We start from the raw sequence: 16,891 nt of genomic DNA, 5'->3' as shown, positions 1-16,891 counted from the left end.
CTAAAAAGAAAATTGGAACACACAAGCACACACTACAGCTCGCCCAAACTCGCCTAAGCCAAACGCCCCCAGAGGATTTCGCCCAGACGAGATTACTCCATTCACATTGGACCTTTTTTTTGTGCAATTCATTCAGACGAGCCCAATAAAGCTCAACGAGAAGTGACTTAGCCCAAACCCAACTAGGTTAAATATGAGGCTTGAGGAACAATCCTAGAAATCAGTGATTGAGAGGAAAACACCATTGAGTGGATTGGAATCCAATTGAGATAATAGAAGGTGTTAGAAACCTAAAAAAGGCAGTCGTTAAGGAGAAACATCTTGGATCTTCTTTTCTTGCTCTCCCTGCTTGTAACAGCCAACATGTGTGACTAATTCTACCCTTTGGAATTAAGAATAATCTATTCAAACTCTTATTTATTGAGGTGATATTTAAACATAATATTATGTTCTTGATTGATGATTGGTATTATCATTTTGTTTGTAATGTTTGTTACCATGATCTCGAAATTTAATTTGACTAAAAAGTATTTATAAGTTTTTGACCCAAATGATAATGTTTAACATATTCGAATGCTAAGAATAGATTTGAAATGTTAATTTTTATCAAATTCTAATCTTAATGATAAAAAGTTTTTATAAATATGCGAGGAATCGATATTTAGGAGACTCCTTAATAATTTTATATGCGAGGAATCAATATAAATGATTAATATATGGGCATCAACATCAATCAAAGGATAAAATATTGTTATGCTAATCAAAATAAAAAAAGAGTAAGAAAGATGAACCTCAATCCTTATTTTTTCAATTTAATCAACAAAGTCTTTGACTTGTTTTCATTTTAATCATTGCAATCATAACAAATTTCAACAAACTTTATTATTTTGTTTTCTATTTAGTGAATATTTTACTTGATTATTCAATTGTTCATTGTGAGTTTGATATGCTTCCTTAGGGACAAATTATTACTTCTGAGAACATGATGCACTTGCCGTAGAAAAGTCATGAACTTGTAAAATGATGCATCAATAATACTAGGATGAAATCATTACTTCGGGAAGAAAACTATGAGAAAATTAAATATCTTCCAAGTAAATGGTGTTTGGCAACTAGGTAGACCTGACGAGGTAGACAAAGAAGATGAGGAAGACTTACCATTTCCAGAAGAACATGTTCAAGGCGATCAACCTCAACCCTCAATCTCCCATGATGCGAAAATGTTAACCCAAATTTGGATCGGGATATAAAACATCCAAAAAAGTATGACCACCATGAGGTTGGATATCAATACACTGTTTGGACATGTTCGACACACATTTTGACAGGGTTGATGAAAGGAAGGACAAACTAGAAGATTGAATGTCATCAACGAAAATGATGTATAATGAATATGTTATTGTTATTTTTCATGTTGGATATTGTTACAATTTTTATTTAATATTCATGTTTTATTGCTACGCATTATCATTTAATATTCCTTTGAATGCAAGTTCTGCAATGTTTTGTTTATATTATCCATTATCTTTTTTGGACAACCGAAAGCATTGCTTCAGTGGGTTGCAATGTATGCGTATCACTCGTCATCATTGTGTAATTGTACCAGTTCTGGTGAGCAAAAACATTGTACTTTTGCTCATGGTGGTGGAGCACAAGTGCTTTTGTTGCATGTATTTGCGATTGTGGAAATTTTGTTGTTTTTAGAACAACAACTGGAAAAAAAAATGCTAGAAAACGATTTGGGGGTTGATCTAAGTACAAAGTTTCATTTATTCAATTAGGTTTCAAGCAAACTTAACAATGTTATGTCAAAGTTCATTTTATGTTTTTATTCAAAATATATTAGAAGTAGAATAATTCTAGGTTGTGATTTTTCCAAATGGTGCATTGAAAACATTGGTGATGAAAGAGATGTAATTATTGTTAGACAAAGGAATAAATATGTCTTTTAGAAAAATGTTTGACATTCTGCACAAAAAGTATTTAGATGTTGTTAGGGGTATGTTTTCTTTTTCTAATTAACATTATTATGTTCTTAATTTTGTTAAATTTTCCTTGACTTGAAAATGTCTCTCTCTAAATTAAATGTAATAAATTTATGTATTTTAGCTTTCAATCGATAACTCTTTTTTTTCATTATTTATACCATACAAATTCAAATAAAGAATGATACATGAAATATAAAATATCATTTTCTTGTTATTAATTTATATATCATAATATTAGCCAAATTTTAAATACTCATTTAATTTATAAATATATTAACCTTTTCATAATAATAATAACAAAAATCATCATTAATATTTCTATTTATATAAATAATATATATATATATATAACATAATATAATACAAAGAAAATAATAGTAAATAATATTAAAACTGTTTAAATACATAAATTTAACTAACAAAATATTGAATTATCTTATTAATAAAATTAAATAATATTAATTAGTTAAATGAATAATAAAATAAATTTTTAATATAACACAAAAATATTTAAAATAATTTATTTAATGTCTTTATTTTCATTTTACATTATTTTAATTAACTAAAATCTACACACACAAAAGACTTATATTTCATTTTTTTTAATTGTTTTATACATAAAAATAAATTTGTAATCTTATTTTTATATCATTAAAAATAATTCAAAATACTTTCACAACTACCAATAAAATTTTGTCACACATCAATTCTAACATACTTAAATACAAACATAAAAAATTTCTTCTCAAATCCTTATGCTTTCACTAACTTTTTTTTCTCAAATTCTTACTGTTTCACTCCTCACTCCAAAACAGAGCATAAATGATTACATTGAATTCAGTCTAGCTATGTTTGTGTGATATCTAAATATCTTCCCGTATTAGTTGTTTTTCTGAAAAAAGGAATTAACATTTTTTGTTCTCCCGTTTTAAATGCTTGTACTATTTTGATGCAGAAATTATATGAAAAATAATTTTGCAATAACCAAATATTCTTCTCATCTATTAATAACGAAGCTCTTTACCATCTAACATACTTGTTGAATGTTCTTGTTTTGCATCAAAAGCATAATACAAAATTTTATTAACAGCAAATATAGAAACAAAAACTTTATTGAGAACTTTAGTGAAAAAAATAAGTATTATAGTTGACAAAATTGTAATTAGCTTGTACGTAACAGAATAGAAATAAAAACAGTTCATTAACTAATGAACCTATGTATTAACTCATGTAATAAATTTTAATATTAACTTTTAACTTTAATAATAATAACAAAATAGAAATAATTTTTTTATTCAAGTCTAAAACGGAAAAATAATACTAAAGAAGAGAGGAAAAATTGATGAGAAATAAAAGCTATTTAAGCAAATTTTTGAATGCTTATATTTTAATATTAGAAATGTTAAAAGAATAGAATCTTAAGAGATGACGGTTGGAGACTTTCTTGATTTGGAAGTGACGTAGAGAAAAGGAGAGAGAGGAGCAATAGAAAGAGATAAAAATTAAGTAACTAAAATGAGTGTTTTCTGAAGTACAAAACAAAGTATAGAAAGATGAGAAGCAAATGAAACGATTCATGATGTGATAATATACTATAAAAGAAGAAAAAAACTAAGAGGATTAAAAAGATTCTTGTTATAAAAAAAACGTTGTATTGTATGATCCTTATTTTTAGAAAGAATAACTCAGATCAAACCTTTCAAGTTCCTGCAACGGACTAGTAGAAAGAGTTTGATAGACATTAAAAACTCACTCCCTGAAGTTGAAAATTCTTAAAATTCGCATTTCAATTGAATTGAGTTTGAGAAAAAGTAGAGATGGAAAATACGATGGAGTTCGAGCACTTCGACGTTGTGTCAGACGATTCAGATCACCACTTTCTAGGATCAAAGAACGGAAAATGGTTCAACGATTCGAAGAGCAAAGTGTACAAAACCATCGTGAAAGAGTGGAAGATTCTGGAGCAGAACTTACCGGAATCAATCTACGTGAGAGTCTACGAGCGGCGCATTGATCTAATGAGGGCTGTGATCGTCGGCGCCGCGGGCACACCCTACCACGATGGTCTCTTCTTCTTCGACATCGTGTTCCCTTCGGATTATCCCAGGAACCCTCCCAAGCTGTATTACCACTCGTTCGGGTACCGACACAACCCGAACCTCTACAAGAGCGGGAAGGTGTGTCTGAGTCTGCTGAACACTTGGTACGGGAAAAAGAAAGAGACGTGGGACCCATCCGAGTCCACGATGTTGCAAGTGTTGCTCTCGATTCAAGCTCTGGTTCTGAACGAGAAGCCGTTTTTCAACGAACCTGATGCTCTGCCGTCAGAGAAGAAATCACGTGCGTACAACGAGCACGTCTTCCTTATTACTTGCATCGCCTCCTTCCACCTTCTTAAGCGCCCGCCGCGGAACTTCGAAGCCTTCGTTGGAGATCATTTTCGCCGGCGGGCGTTTTCGATTCTCGCGGCCTGCCGCGAGTACGCGAATGGGCGCGTCGGAGTTGGGTATTACGGTTGCGACTTGCGTTTTCCGATGGTCCAAGTTTCAAGGAGTTTCATACAGCGGTTGGTGATGCTTTACCCTGGGCTTCTCAAAGCTTTTCGTCGGAATGGTGCTTCTTTGGAGGGTTTGGGAGAACAGTTGGAGGTGGAGAGCCAAGAATCCAAAAAAAAAAGCAGTGGAGTCTTCAAAAAGATAGTGGAAAAGATCAAACAGGTTTTCAGATCGAGGAAATTTGGTAAGAACAAAATTAACGAGATCCAGGGGAGAAATCATGGTCTTGAAAGTGTTTGAAAATTAACCTATGCCTGTTTAATTTTATTTATCTATAATAATTTAAGTAGTGTGTATAAATATATATATCTTATTATGGCCTTTTCATAAGATTGAATTGTTGATTAGAAGAAAAAAAAAACAGAAGAAAAGGCCACAATGTACTCGTTCATGATGCAATCTTTGGTTGTTATCTTATCCCCAGTTGAACAAGCTACAATGTTCATGCAATTGTAATTATTGTTTTGTTTTTATTGTTCCTCTCTCTCCTTCTATCTCTTTCTGTAGTATATTCCTCTCACAGTAACTATTGCATATTCTTCTTGGCTGCTGATAGATTAACACCTCATCATATTAACACACATCAAAAACATACACTTCACATTTTAATAATTAATATTTTATTTTATTTTATTTTTTAATTTAAAAATATTACTATTATTATAAACAGTGTCAAATGTACATTTTAGTAAATTAATATTTTAATTTATTTTTTAATTTATTTTTAATTTAAAAATATTACTATATTATTATAAAGAATGTCAAATATATGTTATTTACTGTTTGACAAAAAAATTCTCATTCTTCTTTAAAATGAAATGAAAAGAATTTTAGGGTAATTTTTCTATTAGTTACACTGTTTTTATAAAAATAAATTTTATATCAATTTTTCCTAATCCTATTTTCCCCTCTCTACTAAATAGATCCTAAGAGCTCAATACAGTCGTAGAATTAAACGAAATTCCGTATTTTAAAGGGGCTAATAACATATATAAGTAAACAAAATCCAGAAATAATTCGTACCATTAATTTTAAGAAGGAAGGAAGTGCTATCATTTACATAATTGGTAACTAAAAACTAAAGTTTGCAGATTTTGCATGGATGTATGCTAGTAAAACCTGAAATTTGTTGACCGGCACAGTAACGACACACAAATTAGTTATTGGTTATCAAGATTTGGCTAATGCGTGAGCTTAGTCCATGAAAAGAAAAATCCTATACAATTACAGCACAAAAATCAGCGCAAATAAAGAACCTACTACAATTTGGACTGTTTCTTGGAACTTCGACCAGCTATGAATTCCTGCATCTTTCTGAATTGCTCCTTCGTCATTCCGTTATAATAATCATGACCCCTCTCCTAAATATTTTACACAGGTGGAGAATTTGTATGTAAGAAGATTTGGAGTGTACAGCTCAAAATATACACAAATGAGGAAAATGGCAAAATCCCCAGCAAGGAAGATTATTGATTACATGGAAGAGAAGCGTTAAATGGATAATGCAGATTGCCAGACAATTAGGAAAGAAATAGTGCCAAAGAGAAAGTAAACAAATCAATCACCAGATAGAATTTCAGTGTAACACAACCTTTACTCTTTTCCAATGTTTATGAAAAATACAATACTTTAATCTCTGGTTGCCCCTAAATTGCATTTCGTCCCTGCCCTTCCTGGAGATGTCATTGAAGAGAGTCTTGGTGTCGTTTAGTTTCGTGGTCAAAAAGGGAAATAATGGTTCTTCATAATTTCGTACTACACTATTTTGTGAAGTTAGGAAAAGTTGTACCCAGCTCTACTGTGGGTGTCAGTGACATCTCCAGCAAGGGCAGGGCCTAGAAATATCTCGTTTTCTCCATTATCGACCATTCTCACTCTTTATTATGACACACATAGGATCATAAGATCCTGTTTTCAGCTTTTTTTTCATAGCATTTACTACATTTCTTTAATATTGCAATTTGTTCTAGACAAGAGTAAGAATAACCTAGAGCATGAAATGGTAAAGGATAAGTGTACCATTTTCTTGTGTCTATTAGATTCGTCCCTTTCTATACAGTATTAGATGGTACATATGGACAAAATCCTAAAACTTATTTATCGTTATGATTCGGCTTTAATTGGACAGTTAAGGCTAACTTAATGAGATCTCCTGATTTATGCTACATTGTTACATTATAAGGATCGGTTCACGACCATCAATAACCACAATCGGACCAGACTCATGACTTTGCACAATTCGTATTAAAAATGATTTTAAACATGTTAGCCATAATATTGAAATTCACCTATTATCCTACCTTCACCCATCCCTCATCTCCTTTCCCGGGACCTAACACAAACCAATCTTTTTTATTTAATTCATGCCATATACACATAAATTCTACAAGGTACTAACCTTTTCAAGGGAAAGTGCACGGCCAAGATCAAGTTTGACGCCATCATTGATGACCGCCTTGTACTTCAACACCAAGTCGTGGTTGTTTTTGACAATTGCATCCGCAATTTCCATGCTTTTCTTCAACAACTCACCCTCTTCAACCACATGGTTCACGAAACCCAGCTTTTCAGCCACCTCAGCGGTCAAAGGTGAGGCTGTGAGAGATACCTCGCGCGCTTTGTTAACCCCAATGATGCGCGAAAGCTTCTGAGACAAACCCCATGAGGGAAATATCCCAAACCTGCAACAAACACGCCAGGGGCGTGTTCAAAATTCGAAGAGTCGATTTGTTTTAAGGATAAAGGGAACGAACCTAGCGTGAGTGTCCATGAACTTAGATCCCTTGGCAGCGACCAAGATGTCACAGGCGAGAGCAATTTCGAACCCAGCGGTGACGGCGAATCCTTTTATGGCTCCGATTATCGGTTTGCGGCAGAGCTCCATTTGCACAACGGGGTCGCTCTCCGGATCCTTCACGTCGCCCTTGAACACGTCCTCCGCCGCCGTCAGATCCACACCCGAACAGAATGACCGGCCCGACCCGGTCAATATGATGACCCGCACCGAATCTTGCCCGTCCAGTGTCTTGAACGCCTGGGCCAGGTCCACCATCATGGGCCGGGTCAGCGAGTTTAGAGAACCTGGACGATTGATCGTGACCACTGCGACGCCGTTTGGGTGGCGGTTCACGAGTATTAGTTTCTCCGGTGATTGCCGATCCATGTTTAACCCGAATCGATGGTTGGAAAACTTGCTGTTTATGTGAAGTTGGCTTAGGAAGAGATGATGCAGTCTCAAAGTTCGTGACGCAAAAGAAATATTATTGGACACATATATAACGTGTCACATAATTATCTTTTATCCACCACCGAACTAATTATTATTGGACATATATGATCATGATTTATTATTTTTTATAATTCATATTTTTAAAGAAATTTTAAAATTGATCTTATAAATAAAAAATTATATATTTGATAAAAAGAGATTGAGAAAAATATTTTAAATACATGTGGTTCGTTAGAATGATCTTGAACAAATACTAAGATCTCGGTTTTTAATGTTGAGCTTAAAAAAAGCTAGAAGTGGGAGATTCCGTATAAATGCTTGATTCATAAAGCAATATTATTTTGACTGTTAGTGCATTTTTTTTCCTATAATGTTATTTTTAAATTTAAAATACGTGTCTTTTGATTTTATTTTATTTTTAATCCCGTAAGATCGTTTTTTTATTTCTATTATTATGTGACACATTGATAAAAAAAATAAAATTATTGTAACTGGTTCTTGTTAGTGTGATCAATTAAAAACATACAGCAATTCAGAAAAAAAAAAAGATCTGTACAATATTGATATTTATTAATCTTAAATGAATGTGAAGACCAAAATAATGTTCTCAAAATTTGGAAAGAATAAAAAATAAAGAAAAACATTTTATAGAAAATAAAACCAAATTCATGTATTTAATAATTAGGGACTAAAAACTACAACTTAAGAGTTTAGAGGGTGTAAAATAAAGAGAAAAAAAAACATAAGAACTAAAATCAAAATTTTAAAGATACCATTAACACATTTAAATATTTATTTTATATGAATTTTGTAAATGTATTATTCAACACCAATAATATTATGTTTAAATCAAATATAAGGAAGAATAAATTTAAAAAGAAAACACGCTTAAATTGTTATGATTTTTTTTCAATTATAAAATGATTTGTGTATAGGCTTATAAATTTATTTAAAATATTTTTGTGAAATTTTAACCAAATTAACACACTTAAATTATTTACTTCCTCCAATTTGAATCAAATATTTATCAAAATAATATCAAATAATTATCCAAGTAATCCAATTTACCGTAGCAGTTCGAAATTTAGTTTCATTCTAAATTTGTTTTGGTTTGATTTTTTTATTTAAATTTTAAGGAAAGAAAATTGATAATTTTATGTTTTAAAATATTATTTTTTATTAAAGTTGGTTTGAAAATGATTTTAAAAAATTATTTATTGTACTTTTGTGGGGCTTAGACAATATGAATTTTCTTTTTCGATCATGCTTCCCTCATTTTCTTTTTCTTGTTTGATCTCTAGCTCTCGATCGGAAGTGTACATAAAAAAGATTTTTCGACAATGAAGTAAGTACTAATTGTTTGAGTGTAATTAATGTATTGATGAAGACATACATTATTTTTGTTTAACATGTTTATTTAAAGATTTTGTAATGGGCTCCCTTGTTGATGAGTCGTATTTAATATGTATCATAACTTCAAATGAAATTACCTTATTTATCGTATATCTTCTTAATTTACCTTGAAGCATCGACTATAGTCGGTCAGATAACATCCGATATTGGGTGATGTAGTTCGTCTGGTCCTGACCGGTACATTAGCCCCTCAGTCTCAAGGGAAAATCTTCCAGAAGAGTCTAGATGTGACCATTTGGTGTTTCGAGGTTGGAGGGGACAATATTAATCATTGATTACTGCAAATTTGACGTTGAAGTTTTAACCTAGTTGTCCGATCTGAGTAGATCTAACGATTCCACTAGCCATGTCATTTCAAGTACAACCAGTTAGACTCGTGAGATCAAAGTGGATCTAACAATTCAAAGGGGGACGATGTTTCATATTCTTGTGGTAAGACCTCTATAAATAGTAGTTCATTTCAAATGTTATCCTTTGCTTATTCTCTCTGGTTCTGAATACGAAGTTATATTCCGAGTGTCGAATTGTGGCGAGGTGTTTTCTACTTTCTTTTAAAGGTTAGTTATGTCTTCTTCTAAGTTTTCATGCTCTCCATCTTCTAGGGGATTTTGGGTTATACCAGGTGATGTTCAGGATGGGTTGGTTGGTCCTAGTGGGGTGGTCGACCTTGCTAGCTGACCACCTCATCATGGTGGTTATGACTAGGTAGATCCTCGTGTCATTGAACAGATTACTCAATTTTTGGGTTCTTCTGCAGTTGATGAGTTCATATCTAGAGTCACCATGATAAAGCCTGACTCACCACTAGATATGAATGGCAATGTAGGGCAGGCCATGCGGACGACCTGCAACCCACTAGTAAAAAATGCGAGGCGGCCTTAGTAATTCAACCTGCTGACCCGCTTTAGCCCGCCTCACATAACCCGTAGCCCGTGCGAGCCAACAACGGGGCAGAACGAGCTAGCCTATTGACCTGCCAAAAAAAAGGAAAAGTATGTGTTGTCCTGGAAGTGTTGCTTGCTCTATGCTCTTGTAGTCACTCTACAAAAATTAAAACCTAAATTAGGTTTTCCTCCAACATACACGTTTCTCCTTCCTTGCCTTCAACACAATGCACCGTGCCTGATGCAAACCCACAAAGACCCCAAAACTAAGTCCACAAGAAGATGACAAAGGATGCCAACTATGAAGGGTCATCTTAACAATCAAAGGAAGACCTCATCAATAGGAGGAATGGACCAGGTCCAGAGCACTTGAAGTTCTTCCTACTAGTCTTCTTAAATATTTAGACAATGTTGTAAATAATTTAGGCTCATTTGTAGGGGTCCAAATAGTAGAAATAAGCTAGAATAAAGTGCCTTTAGCATAGTAGGGGATGTGGGTAGCATTCTAGCTTGTTCCTAGCCCATTTGAAGGCCTTTTGACCTAGTTTCTAGAAGGATAAGCCTAGAATACGGGATTGACTTAGTCAAACCCTATGGCTGTCCACTTTTTCCCTTTTCCCCATTCTACCCTCTTTTCTTCTTTTCCAAGGCTCCTAAATCTATAAATAGGGAGGCCTACCTCATGTATTGACAAGTTGAATGAAGAGTAAAGTTACTATACACAAATTGTATTAGAGTTTGTGAGCATTGTCCCTCTAAACCATTAGTCTTATCTTGTGAGTGTTGTGAGCTCTCAAGTGGCGGCATCTATAGTTATCTTGGATTCAATTCACCATCCAAGTGTCGTGCTCATTCACAATTTCACCATCTCCTAAGTTTCCTTTCACTCATCTTTTTCCATTCCTATTTTCAATTCCAAAATATGTCTTGTTCTTGTTTTTGCTTCCTTTAATTCAATTCGGTTCATGTTCTAGCACTCCTTGTGTTTGATTAAATTCTGCATCTAGTTTGTAATTCATATTCACCTTTAATTGTGTTTTTCCTTTGGCCTTATGGAAATGAATTGTCACATCTACTTAACACTTGTTAAGTTAATGTCCAGTGGGAATTTTCCTTAGGCTTCTCACCTATAATTGTTCTAAAATCTAAATCTAAGTAAAGTGCCACTAATCTAATGAAAAATCCTAAAATCAACTCACATTAGTGCCTCTGCTCCGCTACCTCCATTTCATGCACGCATGGTGTCGTCGCTTCGTTGCCTCCACTCCACGCATGGTGCCTCCGTTGCCTCCACTCCACGCACAACGGCATAACCACCAGCCTTCTCAGCGCCCTTCGCCGCCTTCATTTCTTGCACGGCGGCACACCCTCTGTTGCCTCCACTCCACAGGTTGTTCATGTTTTTCTTATTTTTTTCTTTTCTTTCTAGAAGACTCTTATGCTATGGGTGTTTTTTTTGTTGTTTCCATTCAATCTTAAATTAAAATATTTGATAACTTCTTTGACATTTTTACTACATCATGAATTTCCTTTATTCATCCAAGAGCTAGGAAATGTGAATGTATAAATTTTAATGATATAATAAAAAATAAATTGAAGATTGTTGGTAATGGAGAAAGTTTGAGAAAGGAGAAGAGAAAAAGGAACTAAATAGAGTAACTACGGGGAACCCTTCTTCTTCCTCTACGCCACCGTCTTCAAGCGGATCAAACTTCGCTTGCCGTTCTCGCCCTTCGAGCGGGCGCTTCTGACGGAGGTCAATGTGGCTCCCGCCCAGCTGCATCCCAACAGCTGGGCCTTCGTAAGGGCCTTATCCATTCTATGCAACCACTTCAGACACCCTCCTTCTGTGAACATTTTCCTCCATTTCTTTGAGGCCAAAAGTCCCGGGAAGAAGCTTTGGGTAAGCTTCAACGGGGTGGCGGGGAGAGTCCTCCTCACTCTGTTCCAACAGTCTTACAAGGGCTTCAAAGGGAAGTTCTTCAAGGCCTGCTGCACCGACCATGACCCTACTCTTTTGGACGGATTCCCCCTTTACTGGGTGGAGAAACTGAAGTTTAGGAAACCCAAGAGCCTCAAGGAGTTAGCACCCCCCGATTGTGCACTATGCCCTGTCCTTGCGAGCTTGGGAGCAGTGTTCAACACTGCCCAGCTGATCAAGCACAAGTATAGTCCCTCGAACCTCAAGGACTATATTGGTTTGTTTCCATTCTCCCTCCACCTTGGTTTACACTTGCTTGCTTTAACTTACGCATTATACGTTTTGTACTATTGCTCTTGTGTTTCTGGTTTGGCTGTGCCTTGCATAGGATTGTTTTCTTATGCTTATCTTGTGCAGGTATGATGCTCAACGAGGAAAAGAGGGCTAGGCTGGTTGATGCCCTTGCCCGCCGCCAAGGGGCATTGAGTGGCGCCGGTTCTTCAGCCCCTTCTGCTCCTATTGTTGCGGTCCCACTCACCACCGCCCAAGCCTCGCCCATGCTGACCCCCTTTGAGAAGAACAAGGGCGTGGTGGCGATTGATTCAGACGATGACAAGGACACTAAGGAGGGCATCATCTTTAAAAGGCGAAGGGCAGCTGAACGCCCTTCATCATTCAGAGATCATCCTCCCAACGCCTCCTCTCCACGCGGGCTCCTCACACTTGAAGGTGGTGGGGAGAACGCATCCGAGGGCGACCAAGCGCCAACCGCACTTAAGCTTCTTGCTGTCCTACAACACGCCCTCAAGAGCTTCCAGGAAAAAAGGGAAGTAGATGCTTTGTTCGAGGACATGATAAGGGAGTGCAAGGGCCTCGGTCTAGGCGAATTCCTTGTCCATTCAAATACCCTCACGAGCAAGGCTGAGGCGAGGATGAAGGAGCACTTGGCTCTGGCGGAGGCAAAGGCGAAGGAAGATTTGGCCCTGGCAGAGGAGAGGCAGAAGGATGAGTTGGCCGAACAGGCTCAGGTCTTTGCCACTCGCGAAACTACTCTGATGCAAGAACTAAGCAGTCTCCGCCAATCTGAGAAGGATGTCACCAAACGGCTCTACGATAAGGGTCATGAGGTTGTTCAACTGAAGGCGGAAATCCTACCCCTACGCACCAAAGTGGTCGAGCTGGAAGAGGAGGCTGAGCAAACTAAGGCCAAAATGGCTAAACTTGTAGACAGGGCCATCAACCAAGAAGTGTAGTTTGGCCAGGTGGAGGGTGAACTTGCCCAACAATCTGAATCCTTCAAGAAAGCTGAGGCGGAACTCATCGAAGATGTCGCCGACACCTACGCAGCAGGGTTTGAGGATGCCCTTGCTGAGGTTGCCTGCGTGCATTCTGAGATGGACACCTCACCCTCGCGACGTCAAACCAGGTCGTAGATGGGCAGGTTGTGCCTAGGGCCCCTCCTTCTTAACTTGTATTTGGCCCGCTAATGAACAATTTCTCATATTTATGAATGCTTTGTTTGACTTTAACCGCTTTAACTGCTTTCTTAATTGCTATGCCTTTATCTCGCTTTAGCTTGCATTCTTTGTCTTTGATTGTTAACTGTCGTGCCTCACACTAACCATCCGCTAATAACGCTTCTGACAATCATTCATACTCTATGTAGTACGCCTGTCCACCCCCGCCCTACCTTACTCTTCTTCAATGGCTTAGGGCAGCGGAGGTGTTGATATGATTCCAATAACATGATAGGGATATGATATGAACATGTTATGGATTCAACAAGAGTTGGAATATGATTAGGTACTTTTGAAGAATTGGATCAATGTTCTTAACATTCAAGAACTCACCAAAACACAAAAATCAAGCCAAACTCACATAGAAACCCATCTTGAACAACAAACCAATGGATAGAAACTGAAGAACACAACATATAGCATTTATACCCATGGAAGACGTGACCAAAACAGCAAGAACAACCAATTTGCACCAATTAAAATTGAATATAAGTGCAGCAAATGAAAGAGGACATCATAAGGAAGAAATTGCACCGATTGAAAGTGAAAACAAACAAGTAGAACAAAAATGGGTAATTTGGAATGAAGGGAAAATGGACTTATGTGGATGAAGCTCTTGGAATGTGCACGCCACTTGAAGGATGGTTGGCTTCAAGATGAGTGTTGTTGCCGCCACTTGAGAGCCCAAGAATTCACTTAAGATAAGACTAGAAGAGAAGAAGACACAAGTCTCTCTCACTCACTCACCAAATTGGTAGAGGTTCTTTACTCTAAAAAATTAATCTTATTATTTCAAAGACCTAAGCACCCCTTTTATAATAGAGAGGGCTGGTCACAAAGTACAAGAGAAGCTTATAGGAGAAGCTTTTGAAAGGTCACCTTCCAACTCCTTCTATTCTAGCGCCTAAAGGAGTGTGAAGAGACACCTTTCTAGATTTTTCCTAAAACTAACGCCTAAAGTGCTATACAATGGAGGTGTCTTTAAGGTTTCCATCTTTAGCACATCCTAAAGCTATTCTATATTATTTACAAATTTATACAAAAGAAACTATAAAGAGAGATATTAGTTGGAGCCCATTCTTGAATGCTTGTAGTCTTCTTGTTGGCTTTAGGCTTGGTCCTCTCTTTATTTAATTCTTCTTTAATTTTTGAGAAGACTAGAAGGAATAACTTTAAATGCTTGGGTGGATGGCCTCTTCCTCCATTATTGAAATCCTCTCTTACTTGATCTCCATCAGATGTGCATGCGAACCTTTAGCCGACCTCACCTCCGTAACACGAAGGAGAGGGAACTTCTGATAATCACTCTTCGAGTCTGCTTCATAAGACAAGGAAGAGAGAGAACTTCTAACTGACTTTGCTCCTACCTCACTGAGTAAGGAGATGCTTTGCTGATGCCGCTAGTGAACCATGCTGTCCTCGCCTTGGCGTTCTCACTCAAGAGGGAGGCGCACTACGCGCTATCCCACTTCGAGTCTTCTAACCCTAGGAGAGAAACATGTATGTCCCCTAGTCTGACCACCATGGGCTCAGGGAGAATTCACCTTTTGGACCACACTGTCTCCATTACGACGCTCTCACTCGAGAGAGGAAGGCGTTCTCTACAAACCGTCTTGCCCCGTCTTGAGACTCCTAGCCCGAGGAGAAACTCATAACTGACCTCGTCCTTGCTGTACAAAGTCAAGGGAGGATGTAACTGGAGAACCTTGCTTCTTTCCCCTGGTGTTCTCACTCAAAGGGGGAGGGACGTTCTCTACGAACCATCTTGCCCACCCTTGAGACTTGTAACCCATGGGGAAGGTTTTGAGTTGACCTCGCCCTTGCTTAAAGTCAAGGGAGGATTCAACTGTGAACTGCGCTGTTCAGCCTTGACGTTCTCACTCGAGGGGGAGGTGTTCTCTGCGAACCTACCTTTCCCGCTCTCGAGATCTCTAACCCAAGGGGAAGGTTCTGAGTTGCACTCGCCCTTGCTTAAAGTCAAGGGAGGATTTAACTGTGAACTGCGTTGTTCAGCCTTAGCGTTCTCACTCGAGGGGGAGGTGTTCTCTACGAACCTACCTTTCCCGCTCTCGAGACCTCTAACCCAAGGGAAACAACTTATAAGTGACCTCGTCTTCGCTCAAAGGCGAAGGAGGATTTCGCTGGTGAACCATACTTGTTCATTATTGGCGTTCTCACTCGAGGGGGAGGTGTTCTCTGTGAACCTACCATTCCTGCTCTCGAGACTTCTAACCCAAGCGAACGGTTCGTAACTGACATCATCTTCGCTCAAAGGTGAAGGAGGATTTCACTGGTGAACCATACTTGTTCATTCTTGGCGTTCTCACTCGAGGGGGAGGTGTTCTCTGTGAACCTACCCTTCCCACTCTCGAGACTTCTAACCCAAGTGAACGGTTCGTAACTGACATCATCTTCGCTCAAAGGCGAAGGAGGATTTCACTGGTGAACCATACTTGTTTATTCTTGGCGTTCTCACTCGAAGGGGGGGTGTTCTCTGCGAACCTACCCTTCCCGCTCTCGAGACTTCTAACCCAAGTGAACGGTTCGTAACTGCATTGTACAAGACATTCGAGAATATACTTCAATCGAATTTTATTGGGTGACCTCATTAAAAAACCCTTGTAAGGGAAAAAAGAGTGTCCTCTAAGAACTATGTACAATGCTAAAGTTCAACTGAAGTAAAACTTGAGGTTGGTCGCATTCCATGTACGAGGAATCGTGCCTCCCTCCAACATCTCAAGCTTGTATGCCCCATTCCCAAGGGCCTCTGTCACTCTGAAAGAACCAATCCACTTGGGGGACAACTTGTTCTCTAACTGGTACGGGTAGGTCTTCCGCATCATCAGGTTGGTGACCTGGAACTGGCGAGGCTTCAACTTGGAGTTGTGCTTGTACTCCACCCTTCTCTTTAAAGTTTCAACTTTAATTCTTGCTTCCTCCCTGACTTCATCCAGTAGGTCCAGGTTCACTTTTCTCTCTTCGTTAGACTCTTCAGCCACGAAGTTCTGGAAGCGTGGCGAGCTCTCCTGGATCTCTACGGGAATCATCGCGTCCGACCCATGCACCAAGCTAAAGGGTGTTTCCCTGGTAGTGGAATAAGGAGTGGTGTGGTAAGCCCACACAATTCTAGGAACCTCCTCTGCCCAAGTTCCTTTGGCCCTCTCGAGCCTTCTCTTCAGACCTCTAAGCAAGACTCGGTTGGCAGACTCGACCCGCCCATTCGTCTGGGGGTGCTCAACAGATGCGAACACCTACTTTATTCCAACTTCTGTGCATAACTTACCTAGTTGTTGGCTTGCAAACTAGGTGTCGTTATCGAACACCAAACGTTTCGGTACCCCGAAGCGGCAGACTATGTTCTTCCACACGAAGCGCTGGATCTTG

The 16,891-nt window shown here is 37.9% G+C and overlaps 2 protein-coding genes across 2 annotated transcripts; one reads left to right on the top strand and one right to left on the bottom strand.

The window, feature by feature from the left end:
- Nucleotides 1–3,679: 3,679 nt before the first annotated feature.
- LOC137807018 (putative ubiquitin-conjugating enzyme E2 38) lies at nucleotides 3,680–6,221 on the top strand. The gene is made up of 2 exons (XM_068607436.2): nucleotides 3,680–4,727; nucleotides 5,922–6,221. The coding sequence occupies exons 1-2, from the start codon at nucleotides 3,806–3,808 to the stop codon at nucleotides 6,014–6,016; spliced, it is 1,017 nt and encodes a 338-aa protein (XP_068463537.1). The 5' UTR covers nucleotides 3,680–3,805; the 3' UTR covers nucleotides 6,017–6,221.
- On the bottom strand, nucleotides 5,540–7,851 carry ECHIA (enoyl-CoA hydratase/isomerase A). The gene is made up of 3 exons (XM_068607437.2): nucleotides 7,297–7,851; nucleotides 6,942–7,224; nucleotides 5,540–5,904 (listed from the first exon to the last, which is right to left on the bottom strand). Exons 1-3 carry the CDS (start codon nucleotides 7,704–7,706, stop codon nucleotides 5,803–5,805), a joined length of 795 nt encoding a protein of 264 aa, XP_068463538.1. The 5' UTR covers nucleotides 7,707–7,851; the 3' UTR covers nucleotides 5,540–5,802.
- Nucleotides 7,852–16,891: the final 9,040 nt, after the last annotated feature.

Source organism: Phaseolus vulgaris, chromosome 3 (genome assembly GCF_051622355.1).
Source record: "Phaseolus vulgaris cultivar YP4 chromosome 3, ASM5162235v1, whole genome shotgun sequence".
Classification (NCBI taxonomy): domain Eukaryota; kingdom Viridiplantae; phylum Streptophyta; class Magnoliopsida; order Fabales; family Fabaceae; genus Phaseolus; species Phaseolus vulgaris.
The sequence above is the reverse complement of the archived record's forward strand: the minus strand, read 5'-3'. Positions and strand labels throughout refer to the sequence as shown.

Coding starts and splice junctions, on each gene's coding strand:
- ECHIA (XM_068607437.2), bottom strand. CDS start 7,706: ATGGATCGGCAATCACCGGAGAAACTAATACTCGTGAACCGCCACCCA. Junction 7,225..7,296: donor TTCATGGACACTCACGCTAG/GTTCGTTCCCTT, acceptor TGTTTGTTGCAG/GTTTGGGATATTTCCCTCAT. Junction 5,905..6,941: donor GTGCACTTTCCCTTGAAAAG/GTTAGTACCTTG, acceptor TAAAATATTTAG/GAGAGGGGTCATGATTATTA.
- LOC137807018 (XM_068607436.2), top strand. CDS start 3,806: ATGGAAAATACGATGGAGTTCGAGCACTTCGACGTTGTGTCAGACGAT. Junction 4,728..5,921: donor TTTCAGATCGAGGAAATTTG/GTAAGAACAAAA, acceptor TATTTTACACAG/GTGGAGAATTTGTATGTAAG.